This window comes from Phyllostomus discolor, chromosome 3 (assembly GCF_004126475.2).
Source record: "Phyllostomus discolor isolate MPI-MPIP mPhyDis1 chromosome 3, mPhyDis1.pri.v3, whole genome shotgun sequence".
Taxonomy (NCBI): domain Eukaryota; kingdom Metazoa; phylum Chordata; class Mammalia; order Chiroptera; family Phyllostomidae; genus Phyllostomus; species Phyllostomus discolor.
The window spans coordinates 182,900,285-182,925,097 of record NC_040905.2 but is presented as its reverse complement, the minus strand read 5'-3'; the positions used below and the strand labels follow the sequence as shown (position 1 = coordinate 182,925,097).

General features: G+C 51.8%; 4 protein-coding genes across 11 annotated transcripts in view; 3 read left to right on the top strand and 1 right to left on the bottom strand.

Annotated features, from left to right (window-relative positions):
* The window catches only part of CCL19 (C-C motif chemokine ligand 19), a 25,227-nt gene extending 19,744 nt beyond the window's left edge, over nt 1-5,483 (top strand). Inside the window, exons 4-5 of the mRNA XM_036021867.1 lie at nt 903-909; nt 5,461-5,483. Of these exons, the coding sequence (XP_035877760.1) occupies nt 903-909; nt 5,461-5,468 (15 nt within the window). The 3' untranslated portion in view covers nt 5,469-5,483. The remainder of the gene's footprint in view (nt 1-902; nt 910-5,460) is intronic.
* On the bottom strand, nt 4,085-24,813 carry GALT (galactose-1-phosphate uridylyltransferase). Of its 8 annotated transcripts, none has more exons than XM_036021861.1 (22): nt 24,652-24,799; nt 24,186-24,355; nt 23,880-23,955; nt 23,741-23,789; nt 23,486-23,615; nt 23,276-23,332; nt 22,989-23,111; nt 22,592-22,724; nt 22,402-22,485; nt 21,956-22,110; nt 16,764-16,863; nt 16,413-16,473; nt 15,507-15,673; nt 15,259-15,373; nt 15,075-15,107; nt 14,823-14,989; nt 14,101-14,264; nt 13,125-13,266; nt 12,695-12,814; nt 12,488-12,584; nt 12,162-12,244; nt 4,085-4,401 (listed from the first exon to the last, which is right to left on the bottom strand). In XM_036021861.1, the coding sequence occupies exons 1-22, from the start codon at nt 24,731-24,733 to the stop codon at nt 4,394-4,396; spliced, it is 2,316 nt and encodes a 771-aa protein (XP_035877754.1). In that variant the 5' UTR covers nt 24,734-24,799; the 3' UTR covers nt 4,085-4,393. The 8 variants fall into 8 exon arrangements, with proteins under 8 accessions (XP_035877754.1, XP_035877753.1, XP_035877756.1 ...); XM_036021860.1 differs by lacking the exon at nt 4,085-4,401 and adding an exon at nt 11,617-11,963; XM_036021863.1 differs by lacking the exon at nt 4,085-4,401 and adding an exon at nt 11,617-11,963 and having other exon boundaries at nt 24,186-24,361; nt 24,578-24,750.
* LOC114503733 lies at nt 6,656-7,682 on the top strand. Its single transcript, XM_028521368.2, has 4 exons — nt 6,656-6,741; nt 7,039-7,106; nt 7,333-7,392; nt 7,520-7,682. The coding sequence occupies exons 2-4, from the start codon at nt 7,060-7,062 to the stop codon at nt 7,674-7,676; spliced, it is 264 nt and encodes an 87-aa protein (XP_028377169.1). The 5' UTR covers nt 6,656-6,741; nt 7,039-7,059; the 3' UTR covers nt 7,677-7,682.
* CCL27 (C-C motif chemokine ligand 27) lies at nt 10,777-11,721 on the top strand (the record flags this gene model as incomplete). Its single annotated transcript, XM_028504443.2, is given in 4 exon segments — nt 10,777-10,888; nt 11,032-11,109; nt 11,112-11,163; nt 11,358-11,721. Coding segments are annotated over 4 exon segments (390 nt in total), but the record flags the coding sequence as incomplete, so codon positions are not given.

Genomic DNA, 24,813 nt, shown 5'->3' with positions numbered 1-24,813 from the left:
GCAACTCCCCTGCACACACCCTTCCCCCTTCCAAACAAGGGAGGAGTTATAAAAGGGAGAAAAGGTTTTTCCAGATAGAGGGAGACAGAGGGGGACATATCCAGCAGAAAGGTATTCTGCTACCTTCTCAGGTACTGCAGTTCAGTTCAGACACTAACCACGCAGTTAGTGTCAGACTCCACTGGTTTAAGAACATGGTCTTCCCTGTACTCTGAAAACTACACTGCACTGAAGAAAGAAATTAAGGAAGATACAAACAAATGCAAGCATATACCATGCTCATGGATTGGAAGAATTAATATCATCAAAATGTCTATACTACCCAAAGCAATTTATAGATTCAACGCAATCCCTATTAAAATATGAATGCCATATTCCACAGATATAGAACAAACATTTCAAAAATTTATATGGAACCATAAATGACCCCAAATAGCCACAGCAATTTTGAGAAAGGAGAGATCACAGTACCTGATATCAAACTATATTACAAGGCCACTGTAATCAAAACAGTCTGGTACTGGCATAAGAACAGACACGTAGATCAACGGAACAGAACAGAGAGCCCAGAAATAAACCCCTGTCTGTATGGTTAATTAATATTTGACAAAGGGGGCAGGAGCATAAAATGGAGGGAAAATAGCCTCTTCAACAAATGGTGTTGGGAGAGCTGGACAGCTACATGCAAAAAGATGAAACTCAACCACCAACTTACACCATACACAAAAATAAACTCAAGATGGATAAAAGACTTAAATATAAATTGTGACACCATAAATGTCCTAGAGGAGAATATAGGCAGGAAAATCCCAGATAGTCCACACAGCAATATTTTTCACCGATATGTCCCCTAGAACAAGGGACATAAAGGAAAGAATAAGCAAACGGGACTTCATCAAAAGAAAAAGCTTCTGCATGGATAAAAAAAAAATCAGCAAAATGAAAAGGGAATCAAATGTATGAGAAGACATTTTTGCAAATGATACCTTGGACAAGGGTTTGGTCTCTAAAATATATAAAGAACTCACATGACCCCCCCTCCAGGAAGACAAACTGCCACACCCTCTTCCAACCATGTTTTTTGACAAGGTCCGAATGTGGAAAGAGGGAATTCAAGGAATCCATCTTCCTAGAAGACAGCATGGCATACAAAGGGGGGTGGCAATTTTCCTGGGGATTGCTCTTAATAATTTCCTTGCTAATATTGATCATGGTCTTACTTTGTACCCTGATTCCCATAAGAACTGACCATCAGGAGAAAAAGTCTCAAAGTGAGTCAACGATTAACTTTGAGGGAAATTCTGAAGGGACAACTAGTTCTCCCTAGACTATTGAATCATGCCCAAATTGTTTTAAGCAAGGTGTTTATAAACCTGAGTAAGAAATTATCCCCGATTGTTCCCATAAAAGAATTCATGAATCAGTTACAACAGGCTGAATTATTGGCGGACTTTCCCACACCTGTTCCTTACCCATAGATACAAAGAGTCTTTCAAGAAAACAAGAAAAAAATTATATAGACCCCTACCCACAGCCCAGGGATACCCCTGGGTAGCACATTGGATTATTGGCAAATTATGGTATCCCCCAAGAGGAGCTAATAGTCTCCGGAGGGTTCCAGATCCCCCATTGCCTTATACAGGAGCATATAATGAGGATGGCATTAGAATGGTCAATAAGGATGGAGTCCAAGTACCTTATAATGGTCTAAATTTCATGGAAAGGCTAGCTCAAAGCAGACCTCCCTGGTGTTTATTAATTAAGGAACAAAAAAGGTTTATTGTAGCTGGATTTTCTATTTATCTCTCCTCATATGTTTGTTTTGGTGATCAAAAGGTGGTGGGATTGTTAGACATTTGTATTTCAGGTTTATTAATTCACATAATTCCAATGAAGTTGTATAAAATAATCTCTTGACCAGAGAACAAAATCCCCTCTAATAAAATAGCCCCTGAGTGTCTAAAAGTTGTTGGAGTAACAGCCCTGCCTTTACCTTGAATAGGAATATATATCAAGTAGAATTAGACAGGCAAAGAAATAAGAAAAGCTGGTTAGCTATTACAAACTAAGCACATAGAAACAGTTACCAGGGAGTCAGAGTCCATGGTGCATAGAGAAACATTTTAGACAGAAAAGGTAAATAGCTAAGTTAGACATCACAAAGGCCTTATAATAAATTTCCTATAACTTCTATTCAATCTAGCGTATCCTTTTGCCCCATGACAAATTCTGAGAACTTTAATAAACAATAAGACATTCAAACTCTGTACATACAGCTATTTCTGATTGTCTGATTTATGGCTCTCCTGGTCAAAACAATCTTTGTTTAATATAACTGAATCTATGGAAACTTTCATACTTTTCCTGGTTATCTTTGTATTAATTTTTTTCTGCTTCACCTAATCGCAAATGTTAATCACTACCAAAAATGAAAGTATAAAAACCTGCTTGTACTTGCAATAAACGGAACAGAGCATCACATCCTCTGAGGTGTGTTGTCGTCTGTCTCCCATTGCTGACACCTTACCCACCTTTCAGGAACCCCTGGACCTAGCTGCGGCTGGACCACGGCAACAAACAATCCAATTTAAAAAATGGGCAAAGGACCTGAATAGGTACTTCTCCAAGGAGGACAGAGGGCCCAGAGACATATGAAAGGATGCTCAGCATCACTAGCCATCAAAGAGATGCGAATTAAAACCACAATGAGATACCACTTCACACCAGTCAGAATGGCCATCATAAACAAATGAACAAACAACAGGTGCTAGAGAGGCTGTGAGAAAAAGGAACCCTAGTGCACTGTTGGTGGGAATGCAGACTGGTACAGCCACTGTTGGAAACAGTATGGACCTTCCTCAGAAAACTAAAAATGGAACTGCCTTTTGACTTGGCAATTTCACTGCTGGGACTATACCCTAACAATCTTGAAACACCAATTCAAAAGAATCTATGCACCCCAATGTTCACAGCAGTACAATTTACAATAGCCAAGTGCTGGAAGAAACCTAAGTGCCCATCAGTAAAAGAATGGATCAAAAAACAATGGTACATTTACACAATGGAATACTATGCAGCAGAAAGAAAAAAGTAACTTCTACCCTTTGTGACAGCTTTCATGGATCTGGAGAGCATTATGCTAAATGAAATAAGCCAGGCAGTGAAAGATAAATACCATATGATCTCACCTATAAGTGGAACCTAATCAACAAAACAAACAAGCAAGCTACATATAACCAGAGACATTGAAATTAAGAACAATCTGAGAGTCACCAGAGGGGAAATGAGAAGGGATAATGGAAGGAAAAGGGGGAAGGGTTGTCAAGGTATATGTGTAAAGGACACATGGACAAAACCAAAGGAGGGTAGGATCGAGGGTGGGAGGTGGGAATAGCTGGGATGCGGGGAGTAATGGGGGGCAAACGGAGACAACTGTACTTGAACAACAACAACAAAAAACACAATCTTCAATATGCCTGCCCCAACTTGAGATGCCATCCACAAGTGGCATCCCCAGGCCACCACCTGCATTTCTGACCAACTGGCTACAAATCCAGAGGGCTCCCAGAACCCTTCTCAGATTTCAAAATTCACTAGAATAACTCACAAAACTCAGCAGTGCTGTACTTACAATTTGTTTTTTCATAAAGAGTATAAATCAGGAACAGCCAAATGAAGAGACACACAGGATGGACTGTGGGAGGTCTTAAATGCTCTCTCCCCATGGAGACACACAAAGCACATCGCCCTCCCAGCACAGTGACGTGTTCACCAAACATGAAGTTCCATGAGCTTTGGGGTCCAGAGTTTTTATTCAGACTTCATTACATAGACATCACTGAATTGTTAGCCACATGACTGAACTCAATCTCTAGCCCCCCTCCTCAGAGGCTGGGCTGGCTCACAGCCCCAACTATCCAATGACATAGTGGGTCTTTCTAGTGACCAGCCCCCATCCTGAGTCACCTCATCTCTTAGTATAAACTCAGGTGAGACTCAAGGGGCTCATAAATAGCATAGACACTCCTATTACTTGGGAAATTCCAAAGATTTAGATTCTCCCTCTTGGAAACCAGGGACAAGAGCCAGTCAAATTCTTTGTTATATAACAGAAGGGAAGAAATTTCTGGACATAAAGAATGAAAGCTTCAGGGGGCCATAAAGAGGCAAGAGCTGCAGTCCCACACAGGCTCACATACACCCTCACCCTCACTTTCACTCTTGTACTCGCTCTCCCCCATCCAGCCTCAGTCTCACACAGGCTCCACACAAGCAGAAACTCTCCTACAATCCATATGCTGCTGCTTCCACAGGTTCTGCACCTTCGTCCCTCTCTATCTGTCCTCCATGGCCTCCTGCACAGCACCACTCCTCTTCTCAGCACACTGATTTCTTAGTCTCCCATGGACAAGATGGGGGGTAAAATGGTAAGATGAGGGGCACAGCAGGGACCTGGGGGTCTGAGGGTACTGTGAGTTCAAGTCAACACCCAAGTCCAAGTGTGTCCATGAACCTGAGAGTATACATGTTCCAAATGGGTGTGCTCTTGTGATTGTGTGCCTCTATGTATGGTGGGTCTATCTGGGCATCCTGTGTATTCCTATACAATTTATACATGGGCTTGTGTGGTGTGAGCATGTCTATATCCTGTGTGTGTACCCGTGTGATACAGATGTGCCTGTGCCCCAGATGTGCCTCTATGTGTCAGTGCCTGGTTGGGTTCAGGGATCTCTGGCTGTCCTTCTCACTAAAGGCTCTGTCTCCTCTAGCCTGGTTTCTGGAAGAAGAGAGGACAGTGCTCACAGGTGGGGGAGAAAGGAACCATAACGCTATGGCACCAGACACAGGTATCCTGAATATAGTCAGGGCTGTGAGTTTCCCACCTTACAGTCCCTCAAGCCCTACACTACCACCCACCCACCCCCAGCTCTGAGTGATGCCAACAACCCTGAGGACTCTGTCTCATAGTGAACCAACACCCAATTCCTAGAACATTTTTGGTGGCTTTTGTTCGTATCTCCTCCTCAAGGATGGCTGCAGGGCATCGTTGTCCTGTGAGTTGGGGGTGGAGAGTTGTCTCCTCTTCTAATCACCTCCTTTATCACTGCAGCCTATGCTCACCAGCTTACTTCCCTTCTCCTTATTGAGCCCCTACCCACAAGGAAGCCCCTGAAATAGGTTCCTAGATGTGGTCCTCAGTTTCTATGCTACACACCAAGGCCTTCCAGGAAACTGAGTTCCAGAGCTGCTCAGTTCTCTCTGACCTCTGACTCTTAGTTCACCAAGCTGAGGGCTCACCAGCTCTGCATACCCTGGGTGGACTGCATTATCTGGAGATTGCAGAAGAACTCTGCCAAAGCAAGCCCTCCCTCCCCAACTCTGCTTTCTCCCCCTGAGTCCCTGTCCAAGATCCCAGATCATGACCTTGAGTCTCCTTCCTCCCTGAGAACAAGTGCCACAGAAGTTAGCCCATGACAGCTCCAGAAGGAGCCTTGTGCCTAAGTGAAGGGACATGAATCACAGCTGGGGAACCAAGGACTAGAAGAGAGAAGCAGACCATCACTTCCACTGCACAGAACTGACCCAGCCTGGGCAGGGCCTGGAGTATCAGTGGAAGTGGGAGCAAGGGTGAGCACAGCTTCTCCTCCACACCCAGACTGCAATGCTTCAAGTAAAGCCCAACTGGCACCCACAGACCTGTAATTTGTCTGTTTGTGGCCCAGGCAGGACAAGACAGGTATGAGAGGAAGAAAGAGTGGGATGGAGAGAGAGAGTAGATGTATCCATTCTGCACACTTCAGCCTGAGGGAACTTTCACTTCACTCACTTCTGGTCACTCTCTCTCCTACAGTCCAGCCACAAAGCTCCCTTCCTCCCTACAAAGACCAAATGGAGCAGTTAGTTCCAACTTCCCACACTGGGCTAATTGCTCTTTCTGAACTTTATTACAGCACCATATACTGCTTCTAGCCGGTCTTCCACATTTATCCTAATGACCTGATTGTCTTTCAACCCCTCCATCTCCAACTCAGATGATAAGCCCTCTGAGGGTTGAGTCTGTGCCTGTTTTCTTTACTGCTGTGTCCCCACACCCAGCATAGTGCCTTAGTGTAGAAGACACTCAATAAATATTTGTTGATTGAATGACTGTAGGAACAAAAGTCGCGGGAAGGGAGGTCTCAGCTCAGAGAGGGAGGACTGTAACACTCTGGCCTAAGGGACTTGGCCAAGGCCACTCAGCTAAGTATCTTCATAGTATGGCCTGTCTAGACTGGGCCCTCTTCCTTCGCAGTTCAGGGTCGTACATGTAGAATGGGGCAGACAAGAAAGGCAATCGTCAGGACAGAAGCTAAGGAGATTTAAAGGAGAAAGAATTGGGGAAAACAACCCTGCATAGCGTCCCAGAGCTCTTTTCTTGCTGCCTATTACTGAGGTCTCCGTCTCCCAGGGTGGAACTCCAAAATATGACTCCATCCTTATAAAAAACAGTCCAGTGCCTCGCATCTCGGTAATAAATCCCAATTTTACCCTTTAGTGATAGCCCATGCCTCCACCTCCTAGTGACATTTTCACCCCGCCCCCTCTGAAGAAATGCTCTAACCCCGCCCCTTCCGGGTAATAGGCAAGCTCCACCTCTAGTCCGCGACGGAGTCCCTGTGACGTAACGATAAGGGTCTGTTTCCGGGGTGGAGCCAGGGAAGGCGGAGTTTAGGCTGCGCCGACCCCTCAGCCCCCCTCCAGGTGACACCAGCCCCCGAAAATCCTCGCCCGGGGCCCCAAATATCCCAGCCCCATGACCGCAAGGCCTTTCGCCCTGACCCCCTAAATCCCTCAGGCCCTTGCGGTGACCGACCTCCTAATTTCTTAACGCCTAACGACTCCAAAACCTTCAATCCCACTCCGCCCCGATGTGGCAATTTAGTCTTCCGGGGGACACCTGCCTCAAATTACGTGAGAACAAGTCAGACTGATCCTGAGAATAACACAGAAGGGGAACGGAGGTTGGGAAGTCCTTGATCCCATCATTCCGCTCCCCAGGAGACGTTCGGAGCCCGGGACATGTCGGGATTGAGGAGATACGAGGTGGCGCTGGAGGCGGAGGAGGAGTGAGTGGAGGCGGGGTTGTGCGGAGGAGGAATTTAGGCGCTCCGGGGTGGGGGCGGGGCGCGACTTGTCTGGTAGCGGGAGGAGTGGGAGGGGTGGTGCCCTAAAGGGGCGTGGGCTGTAAAGGGGACCGCCTCCAAGGGGCGGGGCGGGGCCTTGGAGCGACGTCCGAGGAGTCTACCGGGTCAGCCTTGCCCCGCCCGGCCCGGCTCTGCCTTCTCTCTGCAGGATCTACTGGGGCTGCTTCTACTTTTTCCCTTGGCTACGCATGTGGCGGAGGGAGCGGAGGTGAGGGGGCTGCGATACCGCGGACCCTCCTGGGGCATGGACGAGGCTCACAGTCTCGGAGAACAGATGGGGGGTGGAATCCGGGAGACCCCGCCCAGCCTCATGCTCGTGTCGGGTCGCCCCACAGCTCGGCACACCCCCGGGAGCAGAAGCTGGAGCCCCTGCGGGGTCTGATGAGCTGTCTGTCAAGTGGCCTGGGCCCTGTTCCCCAACGCTCGGGTCGCGGCCTTCCCCGCCGCACACCCGCCACCACTGCCCAACCAGCCGGTACATTAAAGATTTAAACTGAAGTCACCGTGCTTCCCTCCTGACTCTGCCGCCGCTGCTGCCGTTTGAGCTGGGAGCCCCTCTCCATGCTGGCTGTATCCTTAACTGACAGGGCTTCTCTTCTCAATAGGGTGCCTTTCCATATCCAGGTTCCTGTACCCCCTGTTCCAGGAACCTAAGGGATCCTCATCCGTGTCACGCCCTCGTTACTATCATTGACTGTCCTTCACCCCCTACACCCGTTCCTCCGCCTGCACCCCCAACATACACACTCATCACTGTGAGTAGCCTATATGGAGGGAACTAAATAGTCCTGGGTTCCTCTTACTACCAACCTGATTCCCACATTGTTGTGTTCTCACAACCCCAGTTCTCTGCTACCACCTTCCTCCTAGCCAAGACTTTGCCAGACCCTTTTTTCCTGGGAGTTGATCTAAAATATCTTAAGCCCAGAGTTGTGGAAGTAGGCTGTGGGAGGAGGGGAAGAGTCCTTGAAGCTGCATCTCCCTATAGTTAATAGCCCATCTTCCAGCTCCTCTAGTCGGTTTGTTTGTTTAGATTTTATATATTTATTTTTAGAGAGAGGGGGAAGGAGGGAGGGAGAGAAACATCAATGTGTGGTTGCCCCTCGTGCACCTTCCATTAGGGACCCAGCCCACAACCCAAGGATGCACCCTGACTGGGAATCAAACCCACAACCCTTTAGTTCGCAGGCTGGCACTCAGTCCACTGAGCCACACCAGCCAGGGCTGATCCCAAGTTTAATGACAGTATCAACCCACTCAGCAGTTCTTGCTACCTCCCTAGAAATCAAGACCACTGTTCCCTATCATCCCTTTCTGTCTTGTCACCCAGTCAGCCCACTATCTGCTAAACTCAGGGCCAGGGACTCCAGTGAGCCTTTCAGTTAGGGACTTACACCAGAACCAAAAAGAGCACCAAAGGATTAACTTAAAGAGACAGGGCCAGTTTGTCGGAGCAAATCTAACTAACCACAGCAGGTTGTGGTTGAGGAGACTTAGCCCTATCTGTGGAGAAGCCAAAGGGGAGAGATGGGTGCACACCTGGAAGAATTCATTTCTTGCCTTCTCAGGTCTCTGGACGGACTGGTCTAGGAGAGACCACAAAGTGTGTGGCAGACAGACAGCTGATGGAGATCTGTGACAAGACGATGGCACCTCAATTTCTGCACCCAAGCTCTGGAGCACAAGTCCAGACTGGAGGGTGGGAGAGAGACCCTAAGGGCTCTGGTACTAGAAGTTCAAGATGTCTCGGGGTTGTGGCCACCTTCAAAAATGGATCCAGGGTCTTGAGCCATTTATCACAATGTCTACATCAAGAACCTATCAAAAGTGGATTACCATGACCAGCCCTGGGCCTATATACCTCACCAGGAAACTGTCAGAATTCTTGAGTATCCCCAAGTGAAACTCCAGGGAAGGGCCTTCAAGCCTCACCCTGGACAGGAGGGAGAAGCTCCAGTGGTTCAGCCTGAGAGGTGGAGAGGTAGATTAGTTTTTACTCTTGGAACTGATGGTCCCTCCTGATTGTTATAGCATTCCTGCTGTAGAACAAGATGCCCTGCAAAGGTGTGAGGCCCTATCTCAAGAGAAGTCCTGACCCATAGAAGGTAGCACAGTGGAAAAGGCTGCAGAAGGCACCCCTGCAACCAGATAAGAATTTAATTACTGGGTTATGACTCAGTTTACATTTCAAACACATAGCAAGACCTGGGGGATGAAGTCCCCAGACCGGGAGTGGGAAATTCTTCAAGGTGTAGGGGGACACTAAATTAAGCAGTTTGCCCCGGCCCTAGGCAGTCCCTAGCTTCCTGAAAAGAACAGGAGGAGCTTTGCGTTGGGGCTGGGTATGGGATTAGGAGAGAAGGGACAGGAAGTAGGTGGGAGGTTGGGGCTTTAGCAAGCAGATGGAATACAGAGGGTGTAGGTGTTGTTAATGTGTATCACTGAACCTGAATGGGGAAAGGGAGTGTTCCTTCAGGCCCACAGTGGAGAGAGGCTGTAATTTGAATAGAAGAGAGAAGTAATTGAGCTCTTGAGTCCGTCTCAAAAAGCCAGGGCCTGAGCCTGAAAACTCCAGGCCCCTTTTAGCAAGAAGCTGGCAAAGATAAGATTTGTTGGTTCTTTTATCTGTTTGATAACAGCAACCTGGCACCAAAGAACTTTTATCTTCTTTCATCTGCCCTCGCTACCCACCCCACCCTTCCTCCCTGTCTCAGCTTCCCAGGGAGAGCAGCCCCCACCTCAAGCATCTCTAAGCTACCCACAATACCAGCAAAAAGGGCCTTCCTCAGCTTCTCTGAATGTGACTGGCCCCAGGCAAGACTGCCTCAGCCAGAAGTGCCTGCTTTAGGGACCCATTCCCATCATTTTCTTTAAAGATTTTTTATTTATTTTTAGAGAGGGAAGGGAGGGAGAGAGAGAGAAACATTAATGTGCAGTTGCTGGGGGCCATGGCCTGCAACCCAGGCATGTGCCCTGACTGGGAATCAAACCTACGATACCTGGTTCGCAGCCCGCACTCAATCCACTGAGCTACGCCAGCCAGAATCAATTTTTCCTGATAAGACAAGCAGACTAGGGTAGGAAGTGGGGAGGGGAAAATGAAAGCAGGTTGGTGCTAGCTTGCGCTCTGCTCCACCCCAGCCACAACACCCCCACCAGAATTTGTGTGTGCTAGCACGACTGGAATATTGTGGAAACAACTGTGCAGGAGTGAGGCTTGAGCATAACCAGGGCTGTATGATTCTGCCTGTGGTTGTCTGACCATGTGAAGGTGATCAAGTGATTGAAGTATGACTGTGAATGTGTAGCTATGGGTACATGAGTATGCATGTCCATCACTGGATACCACGGAGGATCCTTGGCTGCCCTTATTCAGTCACTGTACCTTCAGGCCCCATGTCATGCACTACCCCTCCCCCCAGCTTCTCTGCCCAGGGCTTAGGAGTCCATGGGAAATGGCAATCCCAAAAGAGAAAGGGGTCTATCGCACAGGTATGGTGGCAACTAGGGCCCAGGAGTATCACAGGATAAGCAATACATCTTCACCTGCCTCTGACTCACCTGGTGCCCCAGGTAAAAGGCACCCAGATAAAAGGTAGAGAGGAGAAAGAAGGAACTATCCAGGCTGAGCAGCAGGAAGGGGCCCTTACCCATCATCAGCCTCCTGCTGCTACTGTTGCTTCTGACCCCAGACCCTGCAGCAGGTTCTGCAGGGGGGTCTAGAAGGCCAGGGATCTGGGTTCATGGGACAGAGGGAAAGGCGGCCCAGGAAAGCCAACTGCCAGCTGTCTGATGGAGGGGTTTTGGGTCTGGAGCCATTTGAACATGTGGCCCCATTATTCACTAGCAGCGCTACTGCCATCCAGCACTACCTGCTGTACTCAGCTCTACCGACAACCACTTTCAAACACACTACTGAGGAAGGTCACAGGGTGTAACTGCAGGAGGCTGATGGAGACTGTCACCTTCAGGTTTACATGTGAACTCTGCCCCCACCCCTGATACAGACCTATGACTCTGGCCTCAGCCCCAATCCCTGATGCAGATCCCACCTCCAGCCCCAACTGATAATTCTGATGCCAACTCAGGTTGTCCTCTAGCCTCTGGCCCTAATTCCTGGACCCTAACCTAATATCCAAACTCTACCGTGGCTGTGGACCTTTCCTTCCCCAGGCTTCACTTGTCTCGACGCAGCACCTGCACTCACCCCCAGAACCGCAGCCTGGCTCCCTGGTTTGAGCGCCAAGGGAGGAAGCTCCAGGGCACTCTGCCCAACCTGAATTCTGGGCTGGTAGGAAAAGTGGGCCAGGACCCCCAATAGCCAAAATAATAAAGCAGCATTGAACAACGGTCTCTGGTTGTGCTCTCCAAATTCTATGCATCCTCCTGTGAGCCCTGAGTCTGAAGCTGGGAGACACGTCAATAAACAGAAGAACTTCCTCATTCTCTTTATTCACACCTTCACAACCCCCACCAGGGGCAAGGCTAAGAACCAAAGACGCACACACACCCCCAGGTACCTACATACATACATACATGCAGAGAACACATGCTCCCTGCCTCACATACACACATCCACACACAATCCGCTGGTAAACTGGCAAGTTTGGAACAGTCTCACAGAAATGGGCTCCAAAAAAACTTCAGCCGAGACACCTGCCCTCATGAGGCTCCACTGTCCTGTCTGGGTTCTATCTGTGCATCCATCCACACCAGCAAGACAAAGTCACAGGTGAAATTAGCTGAAGCCTTCCTGGGTCCTCTACAGATTTGAGGCTCCTAGAAAAAGCAGAAGGCAAATCAAGCAGAAGGAGATAGTAGGACTGGATCTTGGCCTAGATACCCTGAGTATGTGGGAGGAGACCTAGCTCTGACACCCAATACCCTTAGGATGACTGGGGTCTTTGGCCCCTAACCCAGGCACCTAAGATGAGAGCGCACATCTCCGAATTCAAACCTCCTGGAAGTCCTACTCACCTGGAAGCCTGTCCACTGGAATCACCGGGGCCAAGAACCCAGGCTTTTGGGGTCCATCCTTCCCATCTGGTCTCAATCTCAGCCTGGAGCAAAAAGGTAGCTGTTTTCCTGACAATGAGGGGCATCCCAGTCCCCCCAAAAACATTTATTAGTAAAGGGTCAAAAGAGGAATCAGTGAGAATCATGAAGTTGAGCAGAAGAAGGGAAAGTAGTTCCAGAAGCAGATGTGTTCAGTGGGAAGTCATGATGGGTGAAAAAGGATCTGCTGTATGGTTATCAGTGTCTGTGTGGGGCCAGAGGCTGCGACACCAATGACAGTAACTTACCAGAGGCCCAGTGCCAGGGCCCCAGCTGCCAGTCCCAGGAGAGAGAAGATTCCCAAAGATGCTATCACAGCTACCTGCTCCAAGGGGTCCCTGTGGACTGAGGGGGGATCACATGTCACTGTGAGAGTGAGCCTGACCAACTCAGTGCCCCCTTCTCTCTGAGACTTTCCCATCCTCTACCACCTTTGCCCATCTACCCCAGCTCACCAAGTGGCTGTGGGTCTGGCAAGAGGGAGGGCCTTGGGGGAGCAGGGCTGTCTGCCGGAGACTCTTCCACCAACTGCGTGTGTGGCTGACTCTCAGCTGTTATCTCCTTTGGTAGAGGCCCTGAAGAGAGGCAAGACATGAGGAGAATTGTCCACATGGGGTAGGGGCAGAGGCCGGGGCCTGGCTTACACACAAGGCACCTAGGAAGTGGAGCCTGAAAAGGCAGGGCCAGTTTCTGGGGATGTAGCAGGGGTGGAGGCTGAAGGGCAAGGCTTAAGCTAGGACAGAGCTGCAGGCATCCAAGGCTAAAGCCTGGGACAGCAGTTGCCACGCCTGTGTGGGTGTGGCATGTGCCACGCAGCCCTGTTGGTGCTGATCTGTCCAGCTGAGGGATGGGGCCTCTGCTCTTTCCCTTGGTTTTGTCTCTCACCAGTGCTCGGAGTCCCCCAGGCCTCGGGGCTCCAGGCGCTCCAGGTGCCAGCATCCAGAAAGTCCCGGGCACTGACCCGCACGGCATGGGGCAGCCCAGCCACAGCATCTGTGATCACCTCCTCCAACCCAGCTGGCTCCACCTGGCAGGGAAGATGGTTCATCACCATCACTGAGTTATCCAAGTTGTAACTGCCAAACTTACCTGTCCCCCAGCCCCAGTGTGCAAATAGCACCCCTTCCTCCCTATCCTGTCTCTGTCAGCCTGACAGAGTCACCTGGGCCTCAGGTAGGTGACTAGTGTCAGGTCTACACCTAGTGTTTGGAGGACAAAAGTACAGAGTGGTTACACAGAGAGGCTGTGCTGTCAGACTGCCTGCGTTCAGATCTTACTGGGTGACCTTGGGCTTCTCTGTGCTTCAGTTTCTTCATTGGTAAAACAGAGGTGAAAACACCTAAACAGAATAATGCACGTACAGTGTGTAGCTCAGTGCCTGGTATGCAGACAGCACTTGGAAAATACTGATTATTATCTGAGGCAGCCACTCCTGAGTCATGACAGAGCCCATCTCTGAATCTCCAGAGGTGGGAATTCACTAATATCTTTATCTGGGTATGAGTGTTTTGTGTCTGGGTATATGCGGATGTGCCTCTGGGTAAAAGACGCTTCTTTTCCAATTTTAGTATGTGTGCTGCCGAAGCAGGCATGACGTTTCTTTTCCTAGAAAAGTCATTTGTAGAAAACCACTGCTGCCTTCCCAGAGATAGGCTTACATCAGAGTTACACAGCCCCATAGGGCAGAGGCTTGGTCTGTTGGTCCCTGCTGCAGTCCCAGCACCCATGGAGAAGCCTCTCTATGGGGAGGTGACAAGGCTTCAGAGATCTGCCAGTGCCAGAAATCCATGCAGAACACCCAGGGAGAGGGAAACCAAAGACAGAACCCCAGCCCCAAATTGGGACACACTCCAGGCCTCACCGTGGACCAGGCAGGATGCTGCACTGGACGGTACTGCAGCCGGAACTTGAGCAGGAAGTGGGGCTGACGAGGCCAGGAGGCAGGGTACATCCAGCTGGCACGCAGGCGGCGGGGGTAGCCAGGTACTGACTCTACCCGTAACCCCTGGGGCGGGTCAGGACGCACTGAGGGTGGTAGAAACACAAAATCAACACTCAAGACCTGTCTATCATCCTTATAGAATAAGCTGAGATCTGGGGACAGGTTTTTGAAAGGTTTATTGAGTGGGTTAATGAGTGATTCTGCTTTCTATCCAAGGAAGAAGATGAGTTAGCCCAAATTGGAGCCATAGTTTTAGAGCCTCATCCCATGCACAGATCAAGAGGAAGGAGGGACCAATAAGGGCTTCCTTCCATTGGACAGGGAGGACTTGAGATATAGCTGCCTTCAGCACAGGGCTTCTAAGCAGAGAGGCAGCTCTGGGACTGGAAGCCAGGATGGACTTATGGGGAGAGGGTAGTAGCAGCAGCCTCTAGAGGCTGACATAACCCTGCCTCCTGGGCTCTGATCTCTTTGGCTTCTTAGTCTCCACAGGGGCCATCTGTGTGCCGAAATGGGGATCTATGTTGGGAGAAAACTGTTTGGAAGCTCTGGGGAGTTCTGTGTTGGGACAGCTATACTCTGGAGTCTGTGTGGAGTCTCCGTGATGGGGATTTGGGGGAACTCTAGGGGTGGGTACTCACAGATGCTCTGCAAGCTCACATCCAGCAGGCGTGTGCTGGCCCCCAGGGGGTTCACCTCAGTCACGTTGATCCGGTACTGGCTCCAGAACTCTGCCCCGCGGACCACACAGCATGCAGCCCCTGGGGGCTCCTGTAGGCATGGCCAGGGCCCTGTAGATGGGCTCATCCTAGGAGAGAGGGTGTGGTCTTGGGCTTTGGAAATACTCATTGTGGCATCCAGCTGGAGCCCTTAGGCTCTCCTTCATGCCCTACCTCTGGCCATCAGCTCCTGGCACTGTCTTCTTCCTGGTAGGGAGAGAGTCATCTGAGGTCAGAAAGGAAAAAAGGGTCCTCCCTCTCTTTAAGGACTTCCTCAGGACCTTCCTCCCAGCCTCTGACCCCACACTGTGCCAGCACACCCAAATGTATAGACCTACACAGCCTATCATGCACACACCTGTAGGAAGTGAGGTAGCGGGTGGGTAAACCGCTGACCTGGCTGGGACTCCAAGTGCAAGAGAAGTTTTCATAGTCAGCTGCTTGGCAGGAGACAACAGGGCGGGCTGGGGGGTCTAGAAGCAGAGGGTACAGCTGGAGACTGAGAAGCCCCCAGTCTTCCCATTTCAGAGGGCTTACTCAGGACCTTAATTCCCTCAAGAGCCCCATGTCTCAGCGTTGCCAACCAATACTCCCTCCCCAACTCACAGCCCAGCTTCAGGGTCACCATGCCAACGGCACCATCCAGGGTCCGGCAGATGTAGGTACCCTCATCAGTGCTGTCTGCCCGGGCTAGGACCAGTTCATGCCCCAGCCCAGAGTCAGGTCCTTGGAGCAGCCTTGTCTCCCCATCCCGAAACCAAGACACGGGGGCCCTGGATGAGACAAAGTGATGATAGATACAGGGGAGGTTTAAAGTGTAAGTCAGACCATGCCACAGCTCTCCACTGGCTTCTCACTGCACTTGCAATTAAACCCAAACTCCTTTTGATGACTCACAAAGCCCCTAGTGATTTCGCCCTTGCCTTCCATTCCTTCTCAGCTCCTCCCTCTCCCCTCTCACCTACTGTACTCCTGTCCTGTCCAGTTAGTCTTCTTTCTGTTTAAGAGTGTTGAGGTCATTTCCACTGAGGGCATTTGCACTGGCCTTTGTCAGGAATGCTTCTGCCTCAAGCTGTGCTTGCCTGCCTCCTCCCTGACCTTCATGAATCAAAGAGGTCCTCCCTGATTACCAGTAAAAAGGAACCACTCAGTTATCCTCTCCCGAGGCGCTCTCTTTTGATTTTCTGCCCTGCAAGTATTACTACCTGGAAAGATTCTTATTTGCTTATTGTCTGTCTGCCCCATCAGGATATAAGCTCCTTGAGGCCTGACATCTTGCCTGGCTCGTACACTGCTTGCTGTACGCCAGGGCCTAGAACAGACCAGGCACTTAGCAGTTGTTCAATAGATGTTGGTTGAGATTTTCTGTTGAATAAAGATGGTTTGAAGAGTAGGACAGATAGAGAGGTGAGGATTACAGGCACAGGGAACAAGGACAGGAGGGGTATGAGGACCAGGCAGGGTCAAGAAAGGGTCATGAGTGTCATCCCAACAGGCAGGTGGGGCACTTACCCAGCAGTCACTCCAGGGCAACAGAGTGTCACGGGCCTTCCAGGCTGCCCATACTGGACCCCTGTAGAGGGCATTTCTGAGGGCAGGCTCTTCCTTTCCCTCTCCCCAAAACCCCACTTTGTAAGAGTGACGGGGTAAGAAGTAGACTTTTAAGCCCTGGGTAAGATCATTGGGTCAGAGTATTATGTTATAATTTGGAGACAGAGATCAAAGGACAGGGTAGAGGGGATGTCGCTAGGTTGAATTCAGAGGTAGGGAGGGGGCTGGTGTCACAGTTAGTTATGGTGTGGGGGCCACAGTGAGGGTGGCAAGTCCCAAGTTAGAGTTGGGGTCATACATCAGGGTTCTCACCTGGGGGGCCCCAGGCCTGGGGACAGGAGGAAGAGGCAGACACCAGGGCTGTAGCCACAGCCACCAGGACCCTGCTCAGCCCTGAACAGCTGCTGCTCATCTGTGGGGAGAGAGGCATTTTTAGCAGTTCCCCATCCCCAAGATGGGAGGCTAAAGCCTGCTTCCTCCTAAACTGGGGCTTTCTGGAAGGAAAAGAGGTAACAAGTAGGGTAAGAATATCAGAATTCACTGGGGGATCTTATCTAAGTTCCCCCTTTCCACTACACACCCCCATGCCGTGTGCACACATGCACACACATACACAGAGTGCTGTGCACACACATCCACATAAACACACACACCCTCACACTCCCCATCTCAGCCCTGGGCTTAGGGCCCAGAACAAAAGCCGGAGACGACAGACTGTGCCAGCACCACCCCCCTGCACCACCCTTGGCGCCCACCCCTGGCACCAAGTGCCAGCACCAGCTCAGTCATTCCCATTAACTCCTCCAATCCAGCTGTTGGGAATCCTCGTGTCCACCTGGCCCAGAGCTAATCATTGCCTCTGACCGCCCTGAGGCAGCCCTCATCACCCTGGAGCTGTCATGGTGGGTCTAAGCCCACGCTGTACTCCTGCCATGGGGCCTAGCTCTGCTCTGGCTGCCAAGCCTCTTCTCGCCTGGGCCTGCCTGGCTCCTTGCTCTGGCTCCTTGCTCTGGCTCCTTGGGCCACACATCTGGGCCGACGGTGGAGTCTTGTTGGTCTCAAGCCTATGAGGCTGGATGGGACTAGGGTGCAGGCTGAGGCTGTAGAGTTAAGCAGATCCAGATGCCCTGGCTGCTGCCAGAGGCTAGGGGCAGGCGGGGAGCCAGCAGATGGAGACAGGGTGGCGGAGAAGGGAGAGGAGGGTGAGAGGAACTGGGAGTCTGCAGGGACAGGGGCCTGGGTTGGGGTCCACAGGACCAGGAGATACTCAGAGATCAAGACTGGGAGGAAGTGGGGGCTCTGTGAGGTGAAGGCTGAGCTGGGGCAGCAGGAACTCAGGAAGGCAGAGGAAGTAACCAACCATGTGTGGATGGGGTTTGGAGAGGACTAGGAGAGTGGTAGGAGAGCGGGGTTCTGGATGGTGGAAAGCAGAAGGAAGGAGTGGGGAAGTGACACGGGGACAGGAGAAGGGGCAGATGGAGACAGGGCCCTGCTGGGTGAAGGCTTCAGAAGAGGAAGAGGAAGTACAGACCCCTACCCAGTAGAGGAGAACAGGGGCCTCCAAGTATCTGTGCGTCTGTTGAGTATCTAGCTCTCCCCTGGCCCCCCAGCCACGTTTACCCTGCTCAGCCCCACCCTACCTCGGTGATCCCAGTGGCTAAGTGTCCATGGCCTCCAAGACTTCCTCCCACCAGCTACAGCACCCGTCTCAGCTCCACAGTTCTGAGACCCCAGCATCATCCCATCCTCCCCCTTCCCTGCCCCCGCCCCTCTGAGCCCTGGAGCTCAGCCACTCATAGCCAAGCCCCCTCTCCCCTCCTTCTTCCTCCCCCCCTCCATTCTCCTCCCTCCTCCCCTCCCACCCTCCTCCCACCCAAGGCTCTGGGAAGGGAAGAGGCCTCCCCCCCAGTCTGGAAAGGAAGCCACAGGCACAGCCAGGGCCAGCGAGAGGGAAAGGAGTGCTGCTTATTTCCCTATCAGTGATAGACTCCGTGTTTTCCACACAGCCAAACACAGCCAGTCACGGGTGGACTCACTAGCCACGGTCAACAAAAAGATACTCTCCTTGAACAAACCTGGACACAATCAAGTGAAAAAGTCAGAAACATACTCATGCTCCCACTGTTTTCACTCCCCAGCAAAGATTTCCTTAGGGCACAGCTGGCTCTGTTCTGAGGGGAAGGGAGGCCCCAGGTTGGGGGATGTAAAGAAAACCCAAAGAGTCCAGTTTCCCCTCCCCTGGATGTTCCAGCCATTTCTCACCTCCCCCTCCACTCTTTGGGCCCCAGCACCAGGAAATGCCTTCAGTCCCTTGGTGCCAGATACACAAGACCCACACTTACCCTTAGACACACACTCCCAGATACAGCCACTCACAGTCACACCGACATCCTCAGATATCCTCACTCGGACTCAGACACTTATATTTACACATACCTGTACACTCACACAGTCACACACACACTTAGCATGCCACCTCTGGGATGGGGTCATAACACTTCCTAAAAGCAACTCCTTGTGGTGGTTTAAGCCCCATCTTCCAGGGAGCTCTTATCGTGGCAGGTCCCACATGTCATCACTGTCACAGGGCGACAGGTAGCCACAAAGACAAAGGGGAAGAGGGGAGTCAGGCAAAGCAGTACAGACAGAGACAGAGACGCAGTGAACCTGAGAGCAGATACGCATACACCTGGGGAGACAGAACCGTGAAGAGACACAGAGCCACAGCTGTAGGAAGATGGTAGTAGGGAGAGAAAAAGAAATATAAGGAAACTGAGTCAGACAGGAAAACAAAATAAGAAGCAGTACACTAGGGGCAGGGGCTCTTGAACACAGAAAGGTGCTGGGTCAGTCCCATTGGCTATTGAAGTGGGACCCGCAGATTTAAACACAGCTCCACTCCCACACCATCTCACAGTTAGAACACAGGACACACACGTAGTACAAGTCTCACTCTTGCTCTACTACTAAAGTCACACATTGGTGTACACAAACCCAGCCACCCACTCTCACACTGACAGAAGCGATCTTAAACCCCACAGAGACCTTCCCAAAACATTCCCTGATGTGGTCACGCGCCCTCTCACACACACAAACACACCAACACAATCTCTCACCAAAAACTAAACATGACAGATACACACATAATCCCTTGCACAGCCGCATGCAGTGACACAGTTAGCACATTGGCTAACAGTTGCAACAAGTGACACCGTTGCAGAGATTCACACAGACATCATCACACACTCGGCCTCACAGCCACACTCACACTCACACTGACAGTCCATCAGTCACTGAGCCCTGCCCCGTTCACTACCCTGCCCGGCCCTCTCCTGGCAAGGTTACCGCGTGCACACCCACAGGCCCAGGTCTCACCTTCCGCGGCCTCCGCCGCCAGCGCCCTCCGCCCTCGCCCTCTGCCCCGGCCTCTACTCCCTCCTGCCCTGGGGCCCCGACGTGGGGGTGGCTCCGCCCAGGCACCAATGGAAGGAGAGGGGTGAAATGGGGGGGGGAGGGGGAGGCCCATTGGAGCCTTCAACTGCCAATCACCTCCTCCCCCACCTCTGCCGGACACTTCCTGTCCTGTCCGGGACTGAGGAGGCTGTTAGGGGACAGAGCCCGGGGCTGGATTCCTGAGTACTTGCCTGAAGGCCAGTCCTCCTGGAACTGCAGGACTGGAATCCCTCAGGCCCCTCCCCCAACATATTGTCCACAACAAAGCCTTCAGTTCAGTGGCTCAGGAGCCAATGGACAGGTGACTGGACAAGCAGAAGATGCCTGAGTCCAAATAAGGAAGAATGGTGTAGGACAGTGGTTCTCAAACTTGGCTGGACATTGGGGTTTTAAAACTGCCAGGCCACACTCCAAAACAATTAAATCAGAAGTTCTGGAGGCTAGACCTAAGCATCAATCAGTATTGTTTAAAATTCCCCAGATGATTCCAAAGTGCAGCCGAATCAAAGGTGTAGGGTTAGGCATGTGTGTGCGTGTGCCCTAAGAAACAACCACCCATCCAGGATTCTCACCCATTCTCCAGTCACTGGGGGCTTAAGGAAGACCCGTGTACCATGTCTGTGTGAGCTCCTTCCAGACCAGGGTAATACTCCAAGTCCCAGGTTCTTTTCCCCCAGGGTCTCAAGAAAGAAAGAACCCTGGACTGCAAGGCAGGCAGCCAGCCAAGGTTCTCCTGGGCCAGGTCACCACTGTCTGGCCCTGGTATGATTTCCCTCCAGGAGACTCAATTCCCTTAAGAGAAGAATGGAAACAAGCAGCATTCTGGTCATCCTCCCATTGTTCCCCAGCCCTGTCCTCATCTAATAAAGTCTGGAGGACACTAGGTGGCGTCGTCTCCTGGGTTGCAAGGCCAGTTGTTCCCACACAGTCAGTCTTACCAAGGAAACAGGTCCAGAGGGGTGAGGGTAGACCAGGGGTCACTCCAAGAACCATCCCATCCTCCGGGCCCTGGGGCTCCTCGCTCTGGCAGCCCCTTTCCTGTCAGAGCTGGGTTTTGCCTGGTGCAATGACTGAGACACAGGGGCAGCAGGGGTGTGCAGAGCCTGCACACACATGCTCGGTCGTCTGGAGGAGGCAAGGACACAAAGCCATGCACGCGTTCCCTACCCACTCCTTCGGCCCCTGTGGGATGGCGCAGAGCCAGGCTGTAGCCACTCACAAAGCCAGGGTTCTGGCCAGCGGCCCGGGTTCTGGCCACTGACCACTGGGACCAGGATCCTGTTCACCCGCTCCCCACCAAACCTTCAGGCCCAGGCTTGGTGAGCGGACACTCTAGGGGTGGTGGTGAGGCGGCCTCTGGCCTTCTCCAAAGCCTCAGCCACAAACAAGAACCCAGGATTTTTATCATTTTCTTCAACTGAGATGCCTTTGTTACTCTAGGAGAAAGAGATTCCATGGACAAGACATAATGCTGAGTATTAATTTTGTTCAGAGATTTAGAGAGAAAGATTTTCATCCTCAAGTTTTTGCACATCTATAGGCAAAGAAAAGTTGTGGCTGGAGTTGTGCCTTCAGCTTTTAACCCGACTTCCGAGGGTTAGAGTTCACACTCCTCTGGCATTCCAATATGGGATTAAAGTTTGAGAAGCAGTTTTATTGATTCCCCATCTGCCCAAACCCTACACCCTGGTTCTCTCAGGCAGAAGGCCTTGGGGTCAGTCGGGTCAGGCGGTGGCTGCTGTCTCCCTGTCCTTCTGTCCCAGCCGGTAATGAACCTCGGGAAGTGCTCTCAGTCTCTCTGCAGCCTGAAAGGGAATAGGGAAGGTAAGAGCTGCCCAGAATGGTGGTATAGAGTTCTGAGTGCCTAGGAGACCCTGAGGAAGGGCTTATGGGACCAGGAGGCTGGTGATAAGAACCGCTGGACTAACCAGAGGATGAAGGACTTGAGCAGCACCTGAGTCCTTAGGAATGCCCGGGGTATGGGGGTTCTCAGGGTCATGATTGTTGGGATCCTTTGAGAAAATGGGACCTAGAGTGCTCTGGGTCCTGACCTGCTCAGGGGTGAGGTCCCTCTGAGCCTGGGCAAGCATTTCGTAGCCAACCATGAATTTCCGAACAGTGGCAGAGCGCAGGAGAGGAGGGTAGTAATGAGCATGCAGCTGCCAGTGGTCCCAGTTGGCTCCGGCCTCTGATCCTGTGGGAGCCCCTGACAAGAAGAAGGCAGAGGAATGGCTGGAGATGACTCTTTCTTAGTTCTGCAGCCCAGCCCCTACCCCCCAGCCAGACTAGATACCTGAAAACTACATTTCCCAGCATTCTCTGCCAGAGAGCAGACCGGGAAAAGGAAAGCACAGCAGGAGTATTTTCACTGAGTCCCCGCTCCACCTTCAGTCCCAGCATCCCTGCTCTGGACACTTCCCCCAGCAAGAGTTCAAAGGCCTGCCACAGGAGCCCAAAAATGATGTTAGGGCTAGATATGGTGCTCAAAAAGCCTCACCGTGCCAGCCCATGGAGTAGGGAAAGGATGTCTCAAACAGGTTGTCGTACTTGGTCAAGAGCTTCTTCATGATGAGGGCTAGATCTAGAATCAAAGCCTGACTCTCAGCCTGGGGCCTACATATTGGCCCTACCAGAGTAACCCCCATCCAGACAGAGCTTGGCCCCAAAGTCCCAGCTGGGAGACTCACCATCACGCTCCGCAGGGGTCAGCTCAGGCAGCCGCAGTACATGCCGACGAGGCAACAGCAGCGTTTGGAAAGGCCACACTGCCCAGAAGGGGACCAGCACTAACCAGTGCTCACTGGTTAGGACCAGACGTTCCTGAGCAGACCAAATGGAGATAAGGCCATCAAGGCAGGTGTTCGGGGTCAGCAAATAAGCAAGGGAAGCAGAAGAAAAAAAAATGGCTTCTCACCACCTTCATCATTATCACCCAGTATAAGTCACCATCACTATTCCTTTAGATTACTGCTGTAGCCTCTTAACAAGTCTCTCTACTATCTTCCTTCCACCCTTCTTCACACACCTCTCTCTTTTGGGGTGAGATTAGGGATTCCTTGGGGATAGGACCTAGTTTTCTCCCACCTTCCTGAGTAGCTCCTGGTGGCCATATTCCATTAACAGGGGCTCTCTGTGCCGACTCTGATAGGCCCGCTGAGATTTCTCCTCACGCTGAGCAATATCTGGCAGGAAACTGCTGGCCCACACCTGTCAAGGAGTAGGAGAGGAGAAAAAAAGGCAGGTCATTCACCTCCAAGCCTCCACATCACTAGTACATTTCCTCTGTCCGATCTCTTCTTACTCCAGTTCCCCTCTCACAGTGCTGGCTTAGACTCAACCTAGAGATGCACCGGAGCCCCTGACACACCTACCTGGCAGTGAGGGTGGGGGTTGGAACAGCCCATCATGGCTCCTTTGTTTTCAAAGATCTATCAGGTAGAAGGGAGGAGGAGGGAGGTTTCGTAGCCAAAAAGACACCAAGTCAACCCTTCCAAACCACACCCTGTGGAAACAGAAATGCCAATTCCCAGAACCAACTGCTGCACCACCCCCCATCCAGGGGAGTGGGCAACATCACAGACCTGCACCCAAGGGTACTGGGCACCCAGGTCCTCTGTGACTGAGGCCCACACATCGATGACAGCACGGATCTCAGGGACTGACATGAGTGGCAGCGTCACATCCGACCAGGGGTGGAAGCACAAGACCTTACTAAGTAGTGAGGGAGGGAGGAATGACAGAAACACAGGGCTTGGATGTGCTAGGGGCAGGGCCCAACCCCAGTGCTTGGTCTAGGCCCTGGGCTGAAGGTTACAAGAGAGGAAATCCATAGTTACCAAACACCTCGGGCAGCCTCTGCTTGGAAAAGAGGGTGATCACTGGGTCCTGAAATAAAGGGATATCTCTCTCTGCAACAGAAGTCCCGATAGGAGGTCCAGCCTCCCTTCTCCCAAACAGCAGCTAGGGCCAGATTACCTGGACTGGGAGCATCAGGCTGCAGAGCCGGGAAGTCATTGTCAAACAGGAAAGTGCCGTCATAGTGAGGATTCACCTACAGACAAGGATGGGCTAGAAGCATTTGCTGCCCCATACCACCAGGCATCTGGTGGGCTTCAGTGGCTGGATAGCCCACAAGAGGGTGAGGATGGCCCACTCATGGGGTCAAAAAGTCTTGATGAGATATGACCCAGAAGGAGGTCCACTACCCTGTGGGTGAGGGGCCGCTCTAAGAGGGGGCTACTTCCCCTGGGCCATCCTGTAATGTAGGCTCTAAAGGCTTACCTCTCCATTGGCCCGTGTGGCCCCAGGGCACAGAGGGTTGTGGGGGTCATGGCGGGGCACTGTCTCCAGGAGCGAGGGCTCTACTTGCCCCTGCCAGGGCCGCTTCATGCGGTGAGCTGACACCAGCACCCACTCATCCTGCAGCGGGTTGTAGCGGATATGCTGATGCTCTGGGGGCAGAGTCAAGATCAGTCAGCAAAGTTCTCTGTCCACCTCTCCAGTGGGTCTCATCCACCAGCAGGCCCAAGCTCGGAGGCACCCCCTAGGCCCCGTCTGTCTCAGGAGCTAAGGGACCCGGCTTGGGCGTTCCCAGCGCAAATTAGCCTGCAACCCATGACGGGTGTTTCTCTTCGGGGCTCCGGCCTGACCGGGTGGGCGCGCAAGAGCTGGGAATACGGACGACAACGTCCTAAGGAAGGAGGGCTCTGCTCCGAGTCCCAGCGAGTCCCGGCCACCCTAAAGTTACCGCTCGCTTGGAAAGTCCTGGCGGCGGCGTCTGCCTCTGAGGCCTGCTGGCGCTGCTCAGAACCCGTCCCACTGCGCGACATGAGGCCACCTTAAGGGATCTTCTGGAGCTTCAACCTCGGGGCCTCTGCCCAACAGGGCATATCCAGCCCCGCCTAAACCC

Excerpts from the sequence above, each read along its gene's own strand:
- LOC114503733 (XM_028521368.2), top strand. The coding sequence starts at position 7,060 with ATGTCGGGATTGAGGAGATACGAGGTGGCGCTGGAGGCGGAGGAGGA. Across the intron at positions 7,107-7,332 it reads GCGCTGGAGGCGGAGGAGGA|GATCTACTGGGGCTGCTTCT; the intron begins GTGAGTGGAGGC and ends TTCTCTCTGCAG. Across the intron at positions 7,393-7,519 it reads ATGTGGCGGAGGGAGCGGAG|CTCGGCACACCCCCGGGAGC; the intron begins GTGAGGGGGCTG and ends GTCGCCCCACAG.
- GALT (XM_036021860.1), bottom strand. The coding sequence starts at position 24,733 with ATGTCGCGCAGTGGGACGGGTTCTGAGCAGCGCCAGCAGGCCTCAGAG. Across the intron at positions 22,111-22,401 it reads CTACTCCATGGGCTGGCACG|GGGCTCCCACAGGATCAGAG; the intron begins GTGAGGCTTTTT and ends TCTTCTTGTCAG. Across the intron at positions 12,245-12,487 it reads GCCCTGGCACTGGGCCTCTG|GCTGAGATTGAGACCAGATG; the intron begins GTAAGTTACTGT and ends TTTTTGCTCCAG.